This window comes from Ipomoea triloba, chromosome 2, assembly GCF_003576645.1.
Source record: "Ipomoea triloba cultivar NCNSP0323 chromosome 2, ASM357664v1".
Taxonomy (NCBI): domain Eukaryota; kingdom Viridiplantae; phylum Streptophyta; class Magnoliopsida; order Solanales; family Convolvulaceae; genus Ipomoea; species Ipomoea triloba.
The window spans coordinates 25,357,886-25,379,771 of NC_044917.1; the positions used below are offsets into that span (position 1 = coordinate 25,357,886).

Genomic DNA, 21,886 nt, shown 5'->3' on the forward strand with positions numbered 1-21,886 from the left:
TCAAAATCCCCAATACCCTCCATACTCTCAAGATCATCAAGACTATCCATACTACTCCAACCACTATGAGAATGAGGAGTACATGATGCAACCATATGAGGAGGAAAACATGGAAGACATGAAGAACAAGATGTTGGCAAGGATAGAAGAATTAAAGCAAGAAATGGCCAATATTAGGAAAGGGTGGAAGCAAGAATATGAGAATGTTGAGGAAAAGGAGAGTGATGGTGATGAGGAGATAGTGTGGGAAGAGGAAAAGCCGTGTGGTGACACCATTGAGCTTGCATATGGTAAGACACTTGACCCTATTAGTGTTAGCACTACTCTTGGTGATAAAATTTCTAAATCTTGGGCCGACATGTGTGATGAGAATAATGATTGTGGTGATATTGGTGTGCCTATTCATTTTGATAATGCTAATGTTGATTGTGTTGATAATGGAGTTGAAAAAGTGGTAGATATGCCTAGTGAAAATAATTGCATAATTGAAGATGTTGATAATGAGGTCAATTTTCTTAACCCTTATGACTTTAGTGATAGTGATTCATTTGACTCCTCCGATGATGATGATGAAAATTGTGTTGATACTTGTGAAAATAATTCTTTCAATTCTATGGAGAATAATTCAATAGAGTCATGTGTGGATAATTTCTCTAATTCTTATGATAGCAACTCTTCCAATCCTTGTGAAAACAATTCTTCCGTTTCTTTAAAAGATAATGATGACCTTGAATCTTTCACATTTGATGATAATGCTTTGATTAATGAGAATGATGATAAATTGCATGAGATGGTATGTGGTGATGATGATGTGCATGATGATGCGAATGTGTGTGAATTGAATGATGTTGAGTTCTTGAAATTCTTTGATGATTGTATTGATGATGCTATGTATGTTCATGAATTTCTTGGAGAAGTTGAGGAGGAAATGGATGGAAGTGAAAGGGATGTTTTGTTGAATAGTGATGAAGAGAGGGAGAATGAGAAACGAGAAATAATGGTAGAAGGGGTTGAAAATGAGAATGATGTTCTTGAGTCTTTTACTTTTGGTGATGAATCTTTGTCAAATGAGCTTGCTAATGATTTGCATGAGATGCTTTGTGGTGATGATGATATGAATATCGAGGTTAGCTTGTGTGATCTAATTGATATTGAATTGGTGAACTTCCATGATAATTGCCTTAATGATGCTTTATATATTCATGATTTGATTGGTAAAGATCGGAGTGAAGAGAGTATGACTATAGAAAAGAAAAATGAAGAAGAAAATTTTGAAAATAAGAAGGTGTTGTTTGAGGAAGTTCATGGCAAAATCATAGAAGAGGAGAAGGAAAAGACAAGAGATGAGAGTGTAAAGGAGGAAGTTGAGTATAAAGTGAGAAATGATGAAGAGGAGTTTGGTGAAAAGAAGAAAAATGAAAAAAGAGGTAAGTTGGAAGATAATAGCATACTCGTGGACATGGATAGTTGCCAATCTTTCGAAGAAAGTATGCTATGTAGAAAATTAAAGGAGTTTGTCAATGCCCGGCACTTGAGGGCATATCGTGAGGAAAGAGTGGATGGGGCAAAAGGACTTGTCCCCGTCCAAGTATGTTGGAATGAGGGCTCGAAAGTTGCGTCGGGCTACGGACGTTAAACGGAGCGCTTCTCGGGAGGCAACCCGAGGTTATCTTACATTTTTATGCATTTTGTTTTTGTTGTTTACTTTTGCTTTCAATAAGTTTTGCATTAATGGAAGTTAAATTCTCTAATATGGTTTGTAGTATTGCAATGTGTTTGTTGATGGTATAGGGAAATTGATAAATGGCTCAAAGCTAAGAGGTTATGTCTTTCCCAACCATGATTAAAGGCAAGGTACTCGAAGAGAAGCAACAAGGGGAGTTTCTTTATCTCCCTTACTTATTTTCATTACCTATATGCTTTCGTTTTAAAGTGTGGAAACCGGGAATTGATGGCATGACGCTTTGCATTTGCATGTTGTGAATCCTTCATAAAAGCTTGTTTGTGTGATCCGTTAGCCCATAACACACTTTTAAAGTGTGGAAAGGGGCATAGCTATGTTGAGACCTTTGACTTGTCCACCTTGTGTTTAGTGTGAACATCGAGGACGATGTTCGTTTTAAAGTGTGGAAAGAGAAGCACCTTTGTGCTTGAAGACTTTGATTTGCAAAAGTATTGCTTGACTTAGAATGTTGGATATGTTTGAAATGAATACATTGTTTAATCTATTTTGGGAAAATGTGTGTTTTGAATGAACCCTTGTTTCTCAATTAGGACTATCCCGTGGAATAAAATTCTTATACTTTTGTTTAAATTTGACGAACTGTTGCTTGATTGTGTGATATTCACCTCTCATTTAACCCGGACCATAGTCAAGGAGGTAACGAAGTGGGAGTGTGCACCTATCAAACCTAGTAATATAATGCTTACTAAGCCCGGAATTGAACCTAATTTTCTTTGTTTTGCTCTCCCGAAGGTGTAGTGTGGGGTTGTGAAGGTGATGCTTTACTTTAAGTTGTTCAAAAGAGCCCAATGAGGCCAAAAACCCCAAAAGAGCCCAATGTGGCCACCTTAGGATATGAAAAAGATGAACCGTCTCGCTAGGGCAAGTTAGGGGCAACCATCGCACTGTCTTCGAAAAAGCGTGGAGATCCACGTGAAGTCGGTTGCCCCGATACGAGGTCTTGGGAGATGAGAAAATTGAAGAGAGCCATTCCGCTGAGATTCGGGCACCCATTGCACAGTTCTCGAAAAAGCATGGAGCTCCATGTGAGATCGGGTAGCCCGATGGTCGGTCTTGAGGGGTAGTAGATAACCTTAAAGCCTTTTTGTTTATCACGCTAGAATCTAGGGGGCTTGAGGTTATAAGGGTGGTCTAATAGGTTTGGTTTGTGCACATCGGTCCCACTAGTTGGCTCGACTAGTGGCCCGCTTTAAATGGTTGGTGAACCCTTTATTGGATTGCATGCTTGACTCGTATGACAATTGGAAGTAATCTAAATGCTTTATTTTTACCAAAGGATTTTTGTTCTTGGGATAGTCGTTATTGAGAATCGAAGGATTGTTTAAGAACACATTTTCATGATAGCTTAAGGAATTTATTGATTTCAAGTGTGTGCATCATTCTTGTGTCTTAGCTTGCATTGATTTCAAGTGTGTGCATCATTCTTGTGTCTTAGCTTGCTTGAATATCAAATGTGTGCATCATTCTTGTGTCTTAGCTTGCTTGAATATCAAAGTTGTGCATCATTCTTGTGTCTTAGCTTGCTTGAATATCAAAGTTGTGGCATCTTTTTCACTCTTAGCTTGCTTGAATATCAAAGTTGTGGCATCTTTTTCACTTATGTGTGCTTGATTCAATGATAGCTTGCTTGAGGACAAGCAAGGTTTAAAGTGTCGAACATTTGAAGGGTGTAGTTTTCGCGGTGGATGGAAAGTAATAGGTGGTAAAACGGGAAGAAGTTCCCGAGTATCGTTCTCAAAGGATGGCAAGGAGGGAGTTCAAGCGGTAAGGGGATTAAGCACAAGAGTGTTTAGTGTTTGAAAGCTAACCCAAACATAGGTAAGAAAGGTGCATGAAACATAAGGAAAATAAGGAACACACAAAGGAAACAATTAAGTGGAAAGGAGGATTTGGATATTGCAACTCATATAGGTATCCTTGATTTCCTAAGATACTAGGCTAGCAACACTTAGATAATGAAAGTGAGGCAAGACAACTATGCCAACGCCACTCTCGTGGTCATTGGCCTATCATCTAGTCCATAGTCCCATTCTCATGGCAACTAGGCTAGGTGAGGCAAATTATCGAACACATGGTGTGCTATTTGCCTTCCAATCCCCCTTTTCTCAAAGGTGGGAAGGAAACGTGCTAGGCTAGGCTAAGGAGTATCCCTACTCTCGTAGGTGAGATTCCTTCTCCAAACACCTCTCATATAGGTTGATCATTCCCACACAAGAGTCAAAGAAGATCACCATTCACACAATCAAACTCATAATCAAAGCAATTGCAAAACCTAATTGATCAATTCAAAGCTCAAGAATATCCATACAACATTGCTCAATCCAAATCCACAAAGATCTATCTAATCATACTTGAAATTGAAATAGCAAAAGCAAAAGTAATGACAAGAAATTAAAAGAAAGACTTAGCTTGAAATTAAACCTTGAACTTGAAATTGAACTTTAATCTTGAACTTGAATGTAGATCACAATCTTGCAACAACGGAATTCTTCTCTAATTCTAATCTAAACTAAGAATTGCAATGTGGAGTGAATTGGGAATGTGGAGTGAATTGGGGGAGATCTCTCTAGGCTAATCCTAGAGAGAGAAATATTCTAAACTGATCTAAAATGAAAATGTGATGGTTCCCCTGAAAAATGGCTCAATTCCCCTTTTAAATCTCGCCCAACCGCTATTTAATATTTTTGTTGTGTTTTCATACCATTTGGGTAATAATATAAAAATGCAATAATGAATTCCTCAGAAGTTTCTCCCAAATTCTGTTTGACAATAGCTTATATATGTTAGCTGTCTCCTGGATGTAAGCTTGTATCAAATTACACAACATACAGTACTTGTGTGCTCAAATAGTGTGTGTGTGTTTTTTTTGGAGTTTGTTAATTGTTTTAAAATGGAGTGGTCATGAATGTTGTCTGAAAGATGAAAGAATGGCTTTGCTTCACATCAAATCATTCTTCAACCTTTGCTCAAAATTTCACTATTTCCTTCAACATTTTCCAGCCACCCTAAAATTATGGGCTAAAATTTAGGGTATTTTAACTTTTTGGACTGCAGTTATTGACCGTGACTTTGAAGTCTGTGGTGAGATAGAGTTTTTGAGTCTTCCATTGTGGTTTGGTATTATTTGTTTTTTTTTTTTTTTTTTTTAAATTTGGTCATAGCTTATATATAAGCAGCCAAGCTCCCGGATGTAAGCTTGTATCACATATATAGCTTCCAACAATATAAAGAATATTTCAATGAATCTCCAACCAATACAGTGTATGTTTTTGGGGTTGTGTATTGTATTTGTTTTACAATGGAGCGGTAATGAATGCTGTGTGGAAGAGGAAAGAACAGCTTTGCATGAAATCAAAGATTTCTTCATTAATGCAGTAGACGATTATCCAGAATTTGATTCTTATATACTACCGTCTTGGGTAGATGATAGTGATTGCTGTAACTGGGAGCAGGTTGTCTGCAATCCCATCACGGGTCGTGTTCGGGAGCTTACTCTATACGGCCTTGTTGATGGCCCTCCACAGTATTGTCTCAATATGTCTCTATTCAGTCCTTTCAAGGAACTGATAAATTTAGTGATATCTGGAAATGCTTTTAGTTGTTGCGTTCACAACTATGGTAAGTTCATTCCTTTAATTTGTTCAAATTCATAAGAAGAGATTTAGATCCGTGTATATTATTTTCTTGTCAACAGAGCTTAACAAGTTGACCCATTTGAAGAGTTTGGAGGCTTTGAACCTTGAAGGAAATTATTTTATTGGAAATGATATCTTGGGGTGCCTTAGTGCCGTGACAGAGCTCAGATCGTTGATTCTTAGTGCCAATTCATTTGATTCCTTTTCAGTTCTACAAGGTATGCTCAGCTCGTTCAACTAGTAAATGCTACGGAGTATAATTCAACATTTCTTCTTAGCTTTTATAATGTCTTAATTTATGAAATGAGCAGAGCTATCTAATTTGACAAATTTGGAATCCTTGGATCTTAACGGCAACCTATTCACCGGGTCTCTCACAACACAAGGTGAAATGCTATCATTCAACATTTCTTCTTAGATTTAAGTGGTTTTCACTAGAGTCACATTCGATTTTTTACAGATCAGGAAAGCCTTTTAAAGTTAAAGAAGCTAAAGCACTTAGATTTAAGTGTAAATTTTCTCCATAAGAAGGGCATTCTAAAGTCTCTTTGCAATCTTGTGGCGCTTACATTCTTATCATTAGAGTCAAATGAAATAGAAGGAACACTTTCCAATGATGGTGAGTAGTACAATATCTTTTTTTTTTTTTTTCCTTTGCTAGTAACTAAACTCAAAACAAGTCATCTGTCAATTTGCAGATGTGGGATGTCTAAAGAATATCAAATTCTTGAACCTAGGAAATAATCAACTGAATGACACAATACCAGTTCAAGGTATGCTTATCCTATGTCAGGATATGAACGCCCATACTCTTGCTTAGCTTCTTGGGTATCCAAGGGTAATTTCTATACTTTTCTTTCCATTTTCCAGCTTTTACTTCGCTCAAGAATTTAAAGGTCCTTGACTTGAGTTTTAATGGGTTCGTGGGGAGCATTCCTCAAGCTATTGGAAACTTGTCTGCTTTGGTTGCGCTGTCACTAAGGAAGAACAATCTCACAGGAATTCTGCATGGTCAAGGTAAAACCAAATACTAATTTTTCAATATGCTATACCCCTTTCGATTTCAAGAATATTCATTATGTTACTAAATTCAATATGCAGAGTTTTGTAAGCTTAAAAACCTTGAGGAGTTGGATCTCAGTGATAATAGCTTGGAAGGATTTCTTCCTCCATGCTTTTGCAACATGACCTCCCTTAGGCTAGTAGACCTTTCTTCAAATCAATTTAGGGGAGACTTTTCTTTTATTTTTCCTAGCCTTAGATCTCTAGAGTACATTAGGCTTGGTGATAATCATTTTCACACTAAATTCTCATTTAGCTTGTTAGCCAATCACTCTAAGGTCAAACTTATCGAATTACTCAACAATGATAAATTAGAGGTGGACACTGAAGATTCAAATTGGATCCCTAAGTTTCAATTGGAAATCCTCGTATTACCCGACTGTAACCTTAACAAGCAGAGTCAAAAGGTTCCGACTTTTCTTGCATATCAAAGCATGCTAAAGGTACTTGATCTCTCCCACAACAATTTGAGAGGAGGCTTTCCTAATTGGGTAGTTAAGAACAATACAGAACTTTTGGTTTTCAACCTAAGGAATAACTCTCTCGAGGGATCAATGCATCTTCAACCGCATCTTAATTCAAGTATTGTTCGAATGGATGTATCTGACAATCAACTTGATGGAAAGCTTCACGAGGATGTGGGAAGAATGTTTCCACAAATAACTTACCTAAATCTAACCAAAAATTACTTTGAAGGATTTGTTCCATCCTCCTTTTGTAATATGAGTCAATTAATTTTGCTCGATTTGTCCATCAACTACTTTGATGGAGAAATCCCCAAGGAAATGGTTTCGGGATGCCTCCATAATTTGGCTATACTGACTCTATCCTCTAATAGATTTCGTGGGCAAATATTCTCGACCAGCTTCAACATGACCAGATTAAAGGTATTGAGCTTGGAAGACAACCAATTTTCAGGACACATCTCAAATGCAATCAATAGAAATGCTTTGATATTTTTGGATGCAAGCAATAATCTTTTTTCTGGTAAAGTGAACAATTGGGTAGGTAACATGACGAATCTTAACATCCTCTTCATTCGAAATAACTCTCTCAAGGGCCAGTTGCCTTGCTTAATAGTTTCACATCTATACCTTCTTGATATTTCCCATAACTCACTTTCAGGACCATTGCCATCTTGTCCATCTCTACTTCAACATGTCCTTATCCAATCAAACATATTCACTGGACCCATACCAGAAACTCTATTAAATTCCTCAACTCTAGTGACGTTGGATATTAGAGATAACAATTTATCAGGAAATCTTCCTGGTAAAATTGGTGCAGAGAACTTGAGGATTCTTCTATTGGGTGGCAATCAATTGAGTGGTCCATTTCCAAGCCAGTTGTGTTGGTTACAAAAACTAAACTTGATTGATCTTTCACATAACCGCTTATCTGGTCAAATACCCCGATGCATCAATAATGTGACATTTGGAAAATCAAGGTTGGTTGACAATTTTAAAGAATTTGGTGAAAACATATGGGATCTTGATAAAGTTGTTATATATGGAAACATCTTAGTTAAAGTGTATGAGATAAGCACAAATGATAGTAGATATGATGAAGTGATAATAAACTTTGTTACGAAAAGCAGGTCCAACTCATACAAGGGTGACATCTTGAACTTAATGTCTGGATTGGATTTATCATGCAACAACTTTACAAGTGAAATCCCGTTTGAACTAGGTGAACTCACTTGGATTCATACATTGAATTTGTCTCATAACCAAATCAAAGGTTATATTCCCGTAACATTCTCAAGATTGAGACAGTTGGAGAGCTTAGATCTTTCTTATAACAATCTAACTGGAAAAATTCCTCCAGAATTGATTGATTTGAATTTTCTTGCTTTTTTCTCTGTGGCACATAACAACTTGTCTGGTAGAATTCCTGAGATGAAAGGACAGTTTGCAACATTTGACAAGAGCAGCTATGAAGGGAATCCATATCTTTGTGGTGTGCTACTAGCTAAGAAATGCAACCAGATAATTGAGTCCCCAAGCTCTCCAACACCGAGCTTAGAATTTACAAGTGAAACAAAATGGTACGAAATGGACATGTTGGTTTTCTGGGTAGCTTTTGTAGTTGCTTTCATCATTTTCTTTCTAGGAGTGGTAATTTCATTGTATGTTAACCCTTATTGGCATAGAAGATTGTTCAACTTTGTTGATGATTGCTATTATGGGTGCTACTTTAAATTTGTACGTAATACTTTTTGCTTTTTAGTCATTTAATTGGGAACTTGAATGCATTGTACCATTACAAAGAATTCATGTTGTATTGATCTTCTTTATCATACATTGGAATTATGTTTAATAACCTCCAACAAAGTTCCATAAATGCTCATTGTCCTTGGTTATCTAGAGTACATGTAGGAAGCCAAATGTAATGGGAGATTGTAATAATGGTTAAGTAGTTTAATTATTAATCATATCCTTCTAAGTTCTAACTCAACTAAAATAATTTGAAAAAAGGGCATGTTTACTAATAGAAATTTTTTTTTTCTATTTTTTACTTTCTAATTTTTCAATTTTCACTAGATAATATTAATATTATCTAGTGAAAATATTAATATTAATAACCTATTAAGTTCACTAGATAATATTAATATTTTTTGAGCTAACATTTAAAATATTTTCGGATATATTCATTTGATTGACATATATAAAATATATAATTTTTATTTTGAATTCTAATATAATCATATATGTGAAATTTTGATATCCGATATCTAGATTAAACTTGTATCCAATATACCATAATTAAAAATATTCAAACTAATAATCAGTTGAGTTTAATCAAAATATAAAACGTGGTATAACTTTCAATTTTTAATTTTGATAATGTGAATGAGGTATAATTTTAAACATAAGCAAATAAGTTATGTTTAAATAAGTAGTGCAAGTAGAGAAGATAGAAGATGATGATAAGTAAAAGAAAATGATAATGAATGTAATCATAGTAATGAATAAATATGTAAGTAGATAAGGTGAGAATGTGGTTATAGTGACATATTTTAATAGATGATAGATGATTATGTTTTCTATTTAGAAAATAGTTTTTAATACTGTTTTAGTTTTCTAGAAAATTAAAAAATTGTTTCATGTTTTCAAAATGCATGAAAAATTGTACTAGTAAACATTTTTTCTGTTTTCTGGTCTCTAACTTTTCAAATTTTTAAAAAACTGAAGAAAATTTTCAGTTAGTAAACGGGCCTTAATCTCCTTGAAAAATAACTTCAAAAAATTCTAGTCACCTTGATTTGACTTTGACACAAGTGTAGATAAGCTGAGCATCCAAGTGAGAATCCGATTAATTTGAGTCAAGCTGCGCTGCATGCCCGCTATCTAAGGAAACTGTAATAATCCATAATTTGATGTGATGTACACCTACTTTGATAGATATATATTGACGTTTTTATTTGGCTATGGATATTAGTATTGATCTTGACTTTGAAATTTTGGTATCAAACTTAGACAGTTTATTATTATTTTTATACAACAATCTTTATAGTTTATGTTTTATTTGATATTTAATTTATTTAGTTTAAACATTTGAACTTAATCATTTAAACTGTCTTGTGGTCAAGCGGCATAGCTGATTAGCTGTGGCCCTCCCAAATGAGAGGTCACAACAGGTTCAATCCCCACTAAATTTTACCAAAAGCATAAATGTTGATTGTAATAATGTCCTTACTGGTGTTGGCATTGCGGTGTTTCAAATTAACATTCTCATCGAATAGTAAACAAAAATCATTCCTAGCTAGTGGCCTGGCTAGTATATATCAAAACAAGTTCATACAAACTATTATCCAATCCTTAATATCCAAGGAGTCAAACAAAAAATCTCCGATAAATAGTGTGCTGAATATACATTATTAATTTGATAGTATGGTTCACATTATAGTATGGTTCACATAAGATAAATAATCTACAACAAGCAAAAGACCTAGAATAAGCTCGATCTAAGGACTCCACAATGCACAGTAGCAAATTAAAGACCAAAATCAAGATTCAAGTATAAAATAAAGAACCAAACCGACCGTTGGTTGGATTAATGGAGATACTCTGCTTGTAAGGCCTTCCCCGTTTGTTCATTTTGACACAAGTTTTTAGGCCAAAAAATTAACTCATAAGTTTTTACTTTTACACTAATGAGAGAATATAATGAGCTTTTAGCAATGTTTTTTCACTGCAAATATGAGTTTTTGGCAGAAAATGGTGGGCCCTGCCCAGGGAGGAAGAAGATGCGTCTGTGAGATGCAGTCGTACATCGTACTTTTATAATTTTTTTTTGGTTTTAGGTTTTGTTTTATTTTTTCTTTTTTCTTTTTTCCTCCACCCCATTTTCTTTTTCTTAATTACACTTACAAAAACTTCTAAAAAACCATCCCAAAATTACAACTATTGTGGAAGGCGGAAAAAGTAGAAAAAGTTTCTTCATGATTAAAGTACAATGACTGATTCACTAGTGGAGACAGGGGATATTACATTGTGAATTTTCTCTAGTGAAAAGGAAAAAAGAGTAAAGTAAATGAATTACATAATCCACAAATCACTGTAAAACCATTCTCTTTCACTCTCTATTTCCATTTTTTTTTTTAAATTTCATGCACTTCCAAGCTATTTCACAAATCTATTTTTCAAATTAAACTTAATATTATGTGAATGATAATGTCTGAGTTAATCTGAACTGAGTTTATGAATTTATTAAGTTTGCTTCTAGAAAGACTCATTAGCTAAAATTTTAACAAAATACCTTAAGTTTCTTGTTAAGAAGTTAACTTACCATATCTTACCCCAAACTATATATCAATTTTAGAAGAACACCGACTTACTTGTAGAATTTTTATTTGTTTGGAAACATCAAAGATGGAGGTTAAATTACACTGATTGATACTCATCAACCTTTTCTTTTTATTCTTCAATATATATTTGTAGCTAATATATATTATATTCCCCACAAATTAATAAATCTACCATCCCGTCAGGCGATTCCTCAAGAATCGTAGTCCCCTAGTCCCTTACCTAACCCAAGTTAACCAAGAAGTCAGCGTTATTGGCCCGACCCAAATCATTACTGTCCAAATTATTTGCAAAAAACCAATCAAAGAAATCAAATCCCATGACAATCAAGATTGGAACCATCAAAATCAAACAAGGAGAAGTAATCTAACCAAGACTGGGATTCATATTCAAGGAAGGACAAGGAACAAGAGATCAAGTTTATATGATTAAGTAGCCAAGACACGTACAATTAATTGAAGACTTAATTAAGTATTGACTGTGACTTTGAAGTTTTCAAGTCTTCCATTGTGGTTTGGTATATTATTTGGGCTAAAAAGTCAAAATACACGAAAAATGAATTTCTCAGAAATTTCCACAGGAGAAGTTTGTTTCCTGCTTGGCCATGGCTCATATAAGTAGCGTCCTATACTAGATATAAGCTTGCATCAAATATCACTATATATAGCAGCCAATATATATATACTTTTTGCAGTCAAATAATATAATGAAAATTTCAATGAGGTGCCTACTAATACAATGCCTGTTTATGGGTTTGCTAATTGTTTTACAATGGGGTGGCTATGAATGCTGTTTGAAAGAGGAAAGAATGGCTTTGCTTCAAATCAAAGAGTTCTTCATCAATGGCAGCAAGAGCAGCAATGATCAAATTCTGCCATTTTGGCCTGAAAAAGGAGATACTAACTGCTGCAACTGGGAAGGGGTGACTTGCAATTCTATCAGAGATCGTGTGACAGACCTCACTCTAAATGATGTGGTTTTTTTCCCAAAATATTGTCTTAATGTCTCCCTATTTAGGCCTTTTCATGAACTGGTAAATCTGCAATTATCTGGTAATCACTTTAACTGTTGTGTTTACAACCATGGTAAGCTCATATGTCCATATGCATCTTTGTGACTTTTTTTTTTTCTTTACCAATTCTGGGGAATGTGCTTTAGATCTTTCTCTTCCACAGGTTTTGAGGAGTTGAGTCATCTGAAGAGGTTGGAGGTTTTGGACCTTTCATATAATGAGTTTCAGGACAACATCTTGAGGCCCCTTGGTGCTTTGACAACACTCAGATCGTTGAATCTTAATAACAACATGCTATCAGCTAGCAATGTTTCTTTACAAGGTATTCTTATATATATCACAAAAACTTATGTAAGATCATCTCACCAATCTTGATCTATCAAATTGAATCTTTAGATATGTTACGTGTAGAAAAAAAATAGTATAAAATGATATTTTAAGTAGTTATTTTGTGATACAAATATTGGTGGGGTTCACTTCATATTTAAGTTGGATCAAAGCGGATTCGTGATCTTTGAAGTAAAACGAAGAAATTGATATTGTACGTTCAAAACGGATGATGGGTGAATGATAAATTGAGTCTCAAGATAGACACATTTAAATTTGAAAAATGAATATGAAAAGATTTAGAAGAAACTTTTGTCCCATATTAGAAGGGAAATGGGTTTGCATTAGTATATATATAATAATCTTTTAGAGAAAATTTAAATTGTATAACTTAGAGATTCTCTTTCACGCACAAGAATAACAAACACTTTTTGTTTTTGTGCTTGTTACGCAATTATTTTCATAATTTTTTCCTACATTATGTGCTACTTCTTTACAAGTATTAATGAGAAGTAACAATCATTTACCAAACACGGCCATTATCTAAGTATCCAAGCTAAGGGTAATTATTGTTCCCATTTTGTTTTCTTTTTCAGCTTTAACCTCGCTTAAGAACTTGAAGGTCTTAGACTTGAGTTATAACGAATTCAATGGGAGCATTCCACCTGCTATCGGTGCCTTGTCTGCTCTTGTTTCTTTGTCATTGCAAGAGAACAGTCTAGGAGGAACTCTGCCCAGTGAAGGTAAAATCTAATATAATTAGTAGTGTGTGTGATTTCAAAAAAAAAAAAAAAGTAGTGTGTGTATTTATTTATTAATTATTCAACATCTTCCCAATTAAGTTATAGGCTTCAAGAATATGTTATTATTAACCGTGCAAATAAATTTGTAGGAAGGAATATTTTCTCATTTCAAACACTTTTCCACATTAGAAACTTCCCAAAATGATTTAAGGCCATTTCCAAGTTTCAGGCTGTTTCTTTAAAAAAAAAAAAAAAAAAAAAAATAATAAAAAAAAAAAAAAAAAAAAATAATAAAAAAAAAAAAAAAAAAAAATAATAAAAAAAAAAAAAAAAAAAAATAATAAAAAAAAAAAAAAAAAAAAATAATAAAAAAAAAAAAAAAAAAAAATAATAAAAAAAAAAAAAAAAAAAAATAATAAAAAAAAAAAAAAAAAAAAATAATAAAAAAAAAAAAAAAAAAAAATAATAAAAAAAAAAAAAAAAAAAAATAATAAAAAAAAAAAAAAAAAAAAATAATAAAAAAAAAAAAAAAAAAAAATAATAAAAAAAAAAAAAAAAAAAAATAATAAAAAAAAAAAAAAAAAAAAATAATAAAAAAAAAAAAAAAAAAAAATAATAAAAAAAAAAAAAAAAAAAAATAATAAAAAAAAAAAAAAAAAAAAATAATAAAAAAAAAAAAAAAAAAAAAAACAACAACAATAAATTAATAATAAAGGAAAATGATGAAATAGGCCCCTAAACTTCACTCAAAAAGTCAATTAAACCTCTAAACTTTAAAAAATACAATTAAGCCCATCAACATGTTATTTTGGTGTAATGAAATCCAAAAATCGATTAATAATACGTAATAGCAGGTCACTAGAGTTCGACGATACTTTGACAACATTTCGACTAACTCCAACGAAATCAGAAAAGACGACCAATGAGTTGCCTTCTCTAATGAGAACGCGACCTAGTAGTTGTCGTCTCACAAATAAGGCGACCACTAGCTAGGTCGCCGTCTCACAAAGAAGGCGACCACCTGGGTCACTTTCTCCATGAGACAATGACCCACTAGTCGCTTGGAGAGAGGCGGATTGGGGGTCATTTTCTCCACAGAGAAGGAGGCCATTTGGTTGTCTTCTCCGCTGGAGAGGGTGACTAGTTGTCACCTTTTCCACATTCAAAGAAGGTGACCAATGTTTGTCGCCGGTTCAAAGAATGCGGTTAACCGTAATCAGCGGTAGAAACGATATGATAGCTAGTGGTAGTCAACAGTTGACTGTATACTAGTAACGTGTTGGTTATCCGTAAATTGGACATATTTGACTGATTTCAATAAATTGAAGGGTTTAATTGCAGTTTTCAAAGTTTATGTGCCTAATTGCACTTTTGTGTAAAGCTAAATGATTTATTTGATCATTTTTCCCTAATAATAAAACAATTTTTAGTGGTCTAATTGAAAAACTAAAAATGAAAATAATAGATTGAAATAGACATATATGCCCCTATATTTTTAATAGTGTTTATATCCCTATAGTGTATTGCCATATAGTACATATTAAAATTTATTCATATTTAAAACATATTGTTTGGTTGGAGGGAGTTGGAATTCCCTTCCTAAATAATTCTTAAATCTGAAAGTTTCTTGAGTTTGAATTCCAACTTTGAACGAATTCTACTACATGTATTATTGGACTCTCAAATCTTACTCCCTCATGTAGCACTAATAAGTTACTTTTTCATATAGATCCCAATACAAATGTCTATACCAAAATTTTGTGTGTGGGAATAAAAGTTGGAATTATAAAATGGGAGTTAGATAGTATTTTCCACTTTGAACACAAATAAAAAAAAAAGTGAGTCATCTTAGAGATTCGTAAAATGATTTAGGTCATGATAAAAACACGATCTGTCTCATAGAAGAATTTGCCAAATAAAAATTCTTACTTTATTTCTCAATTATTTCTCTTTCATAGAATTACAATTTTTTTCATCCTAATTCACTCATTACAACCAAACACCTCATTATTAAAGAAAAATAGTTGTAAATATACCCCAACATTATTTATAATTGCACATGTCTCCCGCATTAATTTAATTTATACCCTTACATTTTGAAAAATTGTTGGTTTCGCTCCCGATGTCTCTGTTTTTAATTTCAATTCCCATTTATATGCTACCATAAAGAATAATTATCATGCTGCTTGTTTGAAATGGCAGGCTTTTGCAAACTAAAATCCCTTGAGGAATTGGATCTTAGTTATAATTCTATAGGAGGAGTTCTTCCCCCATGTTTTAGCAACTTGACCTCCCTCAAACTCCTAGACCTCTCTACAAACCAATTCAAGGGAGAAATTTCCTTTATTTTACCTAGCCTCACATCCTTGGAATACATTAGACTTGGAAGCAATGATTTTGAGGGTAAATTCTCATTGAGTTTGTTAGCCAATAACTCTAAGATCAAGCTGGTTGAAATACTCGACAATGATAAAATAGAGGTGGAAACTGAAGATTCAAATTGGATCCCCAAGTTTCAATTGGAAGTACTCGCGTTACCAAGTTGTAACCTTAACAAGAAAAGTCAGAAGGTTCCGACTTTTCTTGCATATCAAAGCATGCTAAAATTACTTGATCTCTCCCACAACAATTTGAGAGGAGGCATTCCTAATTGGATAATTAGGAACAATTCAGAGCTTCAGATTCTAAATCTAAGAAACAACAATCTCGAGGGGAAGTTATTCCATCTTAACACAAGTATTTTAGAGATGGATGTATCTGACAATCAGATTAGCGGAAAGCTTCAAGAGAATATGGATATGACTCTTCCACAAATACTATACTTAAATGTATCTGCAAATAACATTGAAGGAATTGTTCCATCCTCCATTTGCAATATGAGTCAATTAGTTTACATGGATTTGTCCAACAACAAATTCAATGGAGAAATCCCTAACGAAATGGTTTCAGGATGCCTTAGTAATTTAGTTATTCTGAAGCTATCTGCCAACAGATTTCATGGGCAAATCTTTTCATCTTACTTCAACATGACTGGGTTGGAAGTGTTGCACTTGGAGGATAACAAATTTACCGGACCAATCTCAAATGCAATTAGCAGAAGTCAAGCATTGGAATTTTTGGATGGAGGTAACAACCAGTTTTCAAAACTAGATAGTTGGATAAGCAACATGACACAACTAAAGGTCCTCACCGTTCAAAATAACTCTCTCAATGGTCATTTGCCGTGCGAAATTCCTCAATTTGTTCTTCTTGATGTATCTCATAACTTGTTTTCAGGATCGCTACCCTCTTGTCCATTTGAGCATATACATGCACTTTTTGGATCAAACAAATTCACCGGATCAATACCTGAAACTCTCTTAAATTCCTCAAGTCTACTAACATTGGATGTTGGAGAGAACAACTTATCTGGCGAATTTCCTAATATACTTGGTGCAGAGAACTTGAGGATTCTTCTATTGGGTGGCAATCAATTGAGTGGCCAGCTTCCAAACAAGTTGTGTAAGCTAGAAAAGCTAAACTTGATTGATGTTTCAAATAACCACTTATCAGGTCAAATACCTCGATGCATTGGCAAGATTGCATTTGGAAAATTAGGGTCGTTGGAAGACAATTTTGACAATGGCAATGCGTACCGTTGGGCTACAAACACATATCTCATGTATGGGAAATTCTTGGTTAAACAGTATGAGATAGTCACATTGGACGATACATTCGCTGAAAAGGTGAACATAGAGTTTGTGATGAAGACAAGGTCCAACTCCTACAAAGGTAACATCCTCAACTATATGTGTGGATTGGATTTGTCATTCAACAACTTTACAGGTGAAATCCCATATGAACTTGGCGATCTCGACTCTATCCGTGCATTGAATTTGTCTCATAACCTAATCAAAGGTCCTATTCCCGAGACATTCTCTCGATTGAGACAATTGGAAAGTTTAGATCTTTCTTACAACAATTTATCTGGAAAGTTTCCCACAGAATTAGTTAATTTGAATTTTCTAGCATTTTTCTCTGTGGCGCATAACAACTTATCCGGCAGAATTCCTATGAAGGGACAGTTTGGAACCTTCGATCAGAGCAGCTATGAAGGGAATCCATATCTTTGTGGTGAATTGCTAGCTAATAAATGCAGCCAAATAATTGACCCTTTAACACCGTCCCCGGAATTTACCAGTGAAATAAAATGGTATGAAATCGACATGTTCATTTTCTGGATAGCTTTTGTTGTTGCTTTCATCATTTTCTTCTTAGGAGTGGTAATTTCACTATACGTCAATGTTTACTGGCGTAGAAGATTGTTCAACTTTGTAGATGATTGCTATTATGCATGCTACTATAAGTTTTGTATGTAATGCTTTCTGTATTTTAGTCATTTGATCCAGAACTTGAATAGACCATACCATTAATAAGGACATTTATTCCATGTGCTTTAATTTTTTTTGCGATTTAGCCATTGTACTCTTTTAATTGATAAAATTAAGAACAATCATTGGCACCATTAAAATTAAAGGTTAGTTAATTTTGCTTATGTTGCATTGATGGCATCATTGCCGCCACATCATTTTTTTTTGTTAATAATAATAATAATAATAATAATAATAATAATAATATTTCTGTGGATGATAATTTTGTATTAATTTTAATTTAAATGTTTATTATATTTCTAAAATCTATTTCTTTCCCAAACTAAACAATGTAATGAAATTCATATTCTTTTCCTTGTCTATTCTATTTCATGCGAAGTAGAATTCCTATTCCCTGAAAATTGAATCAAACAATGTAACTTTAATTTTTTTTTAAAATGATGAAAAGTAATTTATATGCTCTTTCTTGTACTAGTGACACATCACACATAGAATTATTTGGCTATAGCCAAACTATTCATTTATGGGCAATCTTCTTCATCCGTTGGCAGTGTCAACTGTCAAATGAACATATTAAAACCAAGAGCCTTTTATCAGGAAATGAATTCCATTTCATCCTGACATGCAGCATACACCTTTGGTGTGCCTAGATTCCTCCATTTATAATCAAATGTGTAACTAAAATCGGCTGAGTATAAGGATATATATATATATATATATATAATAAAATGGGAATCACAAAAGATTTTGTTGAAAATATATAGGTAGAAGTGTTATAAATAGCTCCATCTACTATTCAAGTGTTCAATTAACCCCTTGTTCTAAAATAAGATCTAATTGATTACATTTACTTTTAAAATTGTGTTCACTTAGCATTTTTTCTAGGTTTAATTTCCATCAAGTAACTCTATCATACTGCTGACATGGAATTTAAATAAACATAATTTGATAACTTGTTTTATTGTTGATTCATTCAAACTCAGAGAAAACCATTACTCTCTCCCTTCACATCCTCACCACCATCATCGCAGCTGCCGCACTACCATTTAGGCTCTCCCTTGTGTGCTTGTGAAAGGTTAGTGAGTAATAACACTATTGACACTTTGCACATCCAAAATGAGCAAATAGATGCGCTCATTATTGGTTGTCCAGTTCAAAGTTTCCAGGCAATTTTGGTTTCAAACACATGGACCGCCGCAATGATGGTGGTGAGGATAAGGAGGGAGAGTAGTGGTTTTCTCTGGGTTTGAATGAGTCAACAATGAAACAAGTCATCAAATTATTTTTATTTAAATTTCATGTTAGCATCATGGAATAATTACGGGTGAAAACATGGAGAAAATGCTAAGGGAACACAATTTTAAAAATAAACGTGACCAATTATATCTTATTTTAGAATAAGGGGTTAATTGATCACTTGCGAGTGATAGATGATGAAGTTATTTGACACTTAGGAGGTTGCTTTCCATCACATTCAAATTCAATGCTACAGACTTTGAACTAATCAAAGGGATACAGAATGTGAGATATAAAGTATAGGATACGGGAGTGTAGGAAGTCAAATGTAATGTCAGATTGTAATAATGTTTTAGCTTAGTAGTTTATTTTCGTCACACATGAGATTATAGGGGACGTAACAGGCTTGTAATGTTGTATTGTTAAAAGCAGAATAGTCATATCAAATATCTAAAAATTTTATAAAGTAAGAGTTATAGCAACCACAATATCATGACATTACAATCAATTTATTCAGATTGTTGAAGTGGTAAGCCATTAAATTCGTATTTCTCTTAATTAATCTTACTCTTCTAACACAGCTAAACTAAGGGTGTGTTTGGAAAGCAGGAAAATGGTTTCTAGAAAATGATTTCCGGAAAATGAGTCATTTTCCAGAAAACATTTTCCTTTCTTGTGTTTGGTTGCTGAACAGAAAACTGTGTTGGTGTGTTTGGCTCATTTTCCAGAAAATGGGTAGGAAAATGCACAGAATTATATAATTGAATATTTTAATTAATTTGTTTAAATGTAACAACATTTATAACAAATATACAATCCAAAAAATAAAATAATCACAAAAAAAATCACAACAAAATAATATCTCTCATAAAAAAATAAAAAATAAAAGTGACCGACTGGTTTTAGATGTCAAATAAAAAAAATAAAACTCATAATATCTATCTCATAATAAAAAAAAATAAATTATTACTTAAAAACAAAAAGAAAAAGTTGAAGATGAAGAAGTTAAAGCATTTAGGAGGCCTAAGGAGATGGAAGAAGCAAAGGAGAAGGAAGAAGCAAACTTAAGGAAAATGACTTCCCCCCAAAAAAAGGGGAAGTCATTTTCCATAAAATTTGGCTTATTTTCCATTGACCAAGAAGTTCATTTCCATTGACTCTATTTTCCCCCTTCTTCCCAAACACCAAAAACCCGGAAAATGATTTCCAGAAATCATTTTCCGGGTTTCCAAACACACCCTAAATTGAAAATTTCTAGTTTTCTTGGGGTAACCCTACCGTAGTCAAGTTAGTAAGGCTGTCGATTTGGTAATCACAAAATTACAAGTTCGAGGAACAACGCTATGTTGCTCTTCTTCTTTCTTTTTATTAGGTAACAAAGAAATCACACAGCCACTACCTGAAGTTATGCACTTGTTACAAATCACACAAAAGAGATAAATCACATTAGAATAACCATGTGTGAACCTAAAAGATGTTGGCAAAAACTAAAATCCCTGCGGCACAAGTGTCAAGTTCCTTGTTGATGTTTAGCAAATTGAACTTTGTCGTTAAATAGTAAAGTAATAGCAAAGTGTAGATAAGCTGAGCATCCAAGTGAGAATCCTATTACTTCGAGTCAAGCTAAGCTTAATGCTCGCTATCTAAGGAACGCGTAATAATCCATAATATGATGTGATATAAACCTACTCTGATAGATATATATTGACGTAATTATATTATATGGCTATGATATTAATATTGACCTTGACTTTGAAATTTGGGTATCAAACTTAGACAATTTTGCTTTGTAATATGACAATCCTTCAATTTTATGCTTTTTTTTTTTAGGTGAGAAATGACCCGTGGAAGAACGGGAGCACAGACTACCAAACTCTGGCACTGTAAGCATAAGCAAGAAGAAGGTTCTGCAAGCTCCCTGGCAGGCGCTCTCGTTCCCCAATTCGCAGCCTGTCCGAAATTCTTAGTTTATGCTTTATTTGGTTTTTGATTTGTTTAGTTTTAACATAACCCTTGAACTTAATCATTAAAAATTAGACAAAAACTTGTGTAAGACCGTCTCTCACGGGTCTCAATTCGTGAGACAGGTCAGATCTTTGATTAATGGGTTCAAAGATCCGACCCATTAATCAAAGATATGACCTGTCTCACGGATTGGACCCATAAGATGGTCTCATACAAGTGTTATATTTGTGTTGACACTAAGGTGTTTCAAACATTCTCACTGAATCAGATATTGTCACGATAATGCTCTTATCAATATTTTTTATGATTCCATCTCACATATTTTTGTGAAAGTTAATGTCGTTGTAAATGTCTTAACTCGCTTTGATTTTGTTGGTTTGGGGAAAATTTAGAAGTCTAGAAATGGAAATGATTGAATAAAATTTTACAATTTTTAAGTTAAAATTGTTGTAAATTAAACTTTAAAGCATCCTAAGGTGAATTATATGTAATCTTAGGCACAAAACAATGTTCAAAACAGTGAAGAGAGAAAGAGAGAAGGATCATCTGAACACCATCATTGCGCAATCACTTTTCATTGATAACTGTATGTGAAATATAAAATACATCTGATAATAAATAATAATGCGTAACCCCCTAAACAATAGGAGGTAATGGGGACTAATATAAGACCTTCTTTGGCAGAGCTTATTTAGGAGGTTATAACTTATTTTAAACTATTATAAAGCTATAAGCTTTGTTAGGTAATGTTCTCAAAATAAGCTAGTAGCTTAAAATAAGAGCTTATTTTGAAAAACTAGTTTAGGTAGCTTTTTCAAAAAAAAGCTAGTAGTTTTTTAATTTTTTCCATCTCTATTCTTATTATTTTAAATAAATAAATGACATCATTTACCCATCTCAATTAAAATTCTTTTGGCTTTTTTAGTCATTTTACATTTATCAACTTATCAAAAAGTTAATTTTACCAAACACTTTTAAGCATAA

The 21,886-nt window shown here is 33.4% G+C and overlaps 2 protein-coding genes across 2 annotated transcripts; both read left to right on the forward strand.

Moving 5' to 3' along the window:
* Positions 1-163: 163 nt before the first annotated feature.
* On the forward strand, positions 164-8,728 carry LOC116010973 (receptor-like protein 13). The gene is made up of 10 exons (XM_031250465.1): positions 164-290; positions 633-1,375; positions 5,005-5,362; positions 5,439-5,597; positions 5,691-5,765; positions 5,840-5,998; positions 6,078-6,152; positions 6,250-6,396; positions 6,481-8,569; positions 8,671-8,728. The coding sequence occupies exons 1-10, from the start codon at positions 164-166 to the stop codon at positions 8,726-8,728; spliced, it is 3,990 nt and encodes a 1,329-aa protein (XP_031106325.1).
* Positions 8,729-11,997: 3,269 nt separating this feature from the next.
* Positions 11,998-17,730, forward strand: LOC116010974 (receptor-like protein 14). Its single transcript, XM_031250466.1, has 5 exons — positions 11,998-12,334; positions 12,425-12,583; positions 13,185-13,331; positions 15,534-17,593; positions 17,707-17,730. The coding sequence occupies exons 1-5, from the start codon at positions 11,998-12,000 to the stop codon at positions 17,728-17,730; spliced, it is 2,727 nt and encodes a 908-aa protein (XP_031106326.1).
* The last annotated feature ends 4,156 nt before the right edge of the window (positions 17,731-21,886 follow it).

Excerpts from the sequence above, each read along its gene's own strand:
- LOC116010973 (XM_031250465.1), top strand. The coding sequence starts at position 164 with ATGGCCAATATTAGGAAAGGGTGGAAGCAAGAATATGAGAATGTTGAG. Across the intron at positions 5,363-5,438 it reads TTGTTGCGTTCACAACTATG|AGCTTAACAAGTTGACCCAT; the intron begins GTAAGTTCATTC and ends TCTTGTCAACAG. Across the intron at positions 6,153-6,249 it reads TGACACAATACCAGTTCAAG|CTTTTACTTCGCTCAAGAAT; the intron begins GTATGCTTATCC and ends TCCATTTTCCAG.
- LOC116010974 (XM_031250466.1), top strand. The coding sequence starts at position 11,998 with ATGGGTTTGCTAATTGTTTTACAATGGGGTGGCTATGAATGCTGTTTG. Across the intron at positions 12,335-12,424 it reads CTGTTGTGTTTACAACCATG|GTTTTGAGGAGTTGAGTCAT; the intron begins GTAAGCTCATAT and ends TCTCTTCCACAG. Across the intron at positions 17,594-17,706 it reads TCATTTTCTTCTTAGGAGTG|TCATTTGATCCAGAACTTGA; the intron begins GTAATTTCACTA and ends TCTGTATTTTAG.